General features: G+C 38.5%; 1 protein-coding gene across 1 annotated transcript; it reads right to left on the bottom strand.

Annotated features, from left to right (window-relative positions):
* Nucleotides 1-752: 752 nt before the first annotated feature.
* LOC131614585 (uncharacterized) lies at nt 753-1,690 on the bottom strand. The gene is made up of 2 exons (XM_058886152.1): nt 1,583-1,690; nt 753-1,253 (listed from the first exon to the last, which is right to left on the bottom strand). Exons 1-2 carry the CDS (start codon nt 1,688-1,690, stop codon nt 753-755), a joined length of 609 nt encoding a protein of 202 aa, XP_058742135.1.
* Between the last annotated feature and the right edge of the window lie 311 nt (nt 1,691-2,001).

The raw sequence follows: 2,001 nt of genomic DNA, 5'->3' as shown, positions 1-2,001 counted from the left end.
CTATAACCTTTTCTATAAACCTTACCGTAATACTCAAACCTTAGAGACATTTAGAAAACCTTAAGGAATGGTTAAGGGTGCCTAACACCTTCCCTTGACCCTAATTTCTCAACTTACCTAGAAACTCTTTAATTAGGTTTTATCCCATATTTTCCCTTATCTTTAGATATAATAAAATATAGGTGGCGACTCTGTATATTTTAGGTTAATAACTTAGAATTAAAAAGTCGGTCGTAACAAGGAGTATAAGGAGCAGTAACCTCATGCTCAATTCCATTCTCCTCATAGAACTTCTAGAATTCTGTAGAGTTATACTCACCTCCACCATCCATTATGAGAATTTTCAACTTCTGACCACTTTTTTTCTCAGCCTTCACCTTGAACTTCAAGAATTCGGTAAACACATCATGCCTAAACTTAATGGGTGTTACCCACGTCATTCTTGTGAATTCATCCACAAAAGACACAAAATATTTGTTTCCTCCAAGTGAAGTTTCTGGAAATGGCCCACACACGTAAGAATGCACTACTCCCAAAGCATGCTTTGCTCTTGGGACTACTTTTGACACAAATGGAAATTTTGGTTGTTTGCCTTTCATGCATACCTCACATGACTTCTCAGGCTTCAGAATCTTCGAAATGTCACGTATGAGCTTCTTGGAACTCATATGCCCTAAACTTATATAGTTCAGATGCCCTAGCCTCTTGTGCCATAATTTACTATCAGCTTTAGCACCTTCTGCACTAAGGCACTATGTTTCAGCTGTGTTCACATTCACCTTGAATGTTCTATTGCTTTCCTGCTCTAGCTGCATAATCATCTTTTGATTGGGATCATACAACTTCAAGAGATTGTCCTTCATAACAACAGAGAAACCTTTTTCAATGAGCTGGCCCACACTCACCAGATTACTCTTAATTCCAGGAACATACCAAACATCCTTAATTAGAACAGTCTTCCTATTCTTTACTTTGACTTTGCCATTTCCCATACCTTCTGCATTCAGGTACTTATCATCAGCACATCCGATCTTTGTACTCCTTTTGGAGTCAAAATCTATCATCCATTGTTTGTTTCCAATCAAGTGGTTTGAGCAGCCATCGTCCATATACCACCAGTCTACCAAACACCTACCATCGGACTCAGAAGCCATCAATAGTATAAGTTCATCATCAGAATCTCCTTTGGCTGTATTTGCTTCTTCTGATTTCCTTTTCTTGTTTGATCCACAATCTTTAGCAAAATGACCAAGCTGCTTGCAACAGTAACATTGAATCTTCTTTTGTCAAACTTCTCCCTTCCCTTCTGATGTTTCTTCTCATAAGAAGTAGAGGTTTCTGACTTCTGGAATCTACCATTATGCCTTTTCTTAATTTCTGACAAAGAATGCTTCTGGTCCTTCTTGACAAAAGAAGCTTTCAGAGCCTGCTAAACCTCCCTTTCATAGGTTCTTTCAGTCAGACGCAACTCTTACGCCTCTATATTGCTTTGCAGCTCTTCTATTATCAAGGTGTCCAAATCTTTAGAATGTTCAATTGCTACAACAATGTAATCAAATTGAAAAGTAAGAGACCTCAGTACCTTCTCTATGATTACTTGTTCAGAAAGGATTTCTCCACAATCTTTAATCTCATTAGTGATCAGAATCACTCTGGAGATGTACTCAGATACCTTCTCGATGTCCTTCATGTTGAGATTCTCATTCTGCTTTCGTAGGGACAGAAGCTTCACCTTCTTCACTAATGCGTCACCACCATAACACTTAACCAGTGTGTGCCACGCAACCTTCGCCGTCGTCAATCAACAATTTTTTCAAACACGTTTACATCTACACACTGATGGATGTAGAACAACGTCTTTTGATCTTTCTTCCTCAGGTCATGTTGAACATTTCTCTGTGCATCAATTGCATTTTCTAGAAGTGGAATTGAAACATAACCATCGTTGAGGAGATAAAAAACATCTTGAGCGCCAAATAACACACGCATCTGAATCATCCA

This window comes from Vicia villosa, linkage group LG6 (genome assembly GCF_029867415.1).
Source record: "Vicia villosa cultivar HV-30 ecotype Madison, WI linkage group LG6, Vvil1.0, whole genome shotgun sequence".
NCBI lineage: Eukaryota > Viridiplantae > Streptophyta > Magnoliopsida > Fabales > Fabaceae > Vicia > Vicia villosa.
Note: the sequence above shows the minus strand (reverse complement) of the source record. Positions and strands in the feature narration are given on the sequence as shown.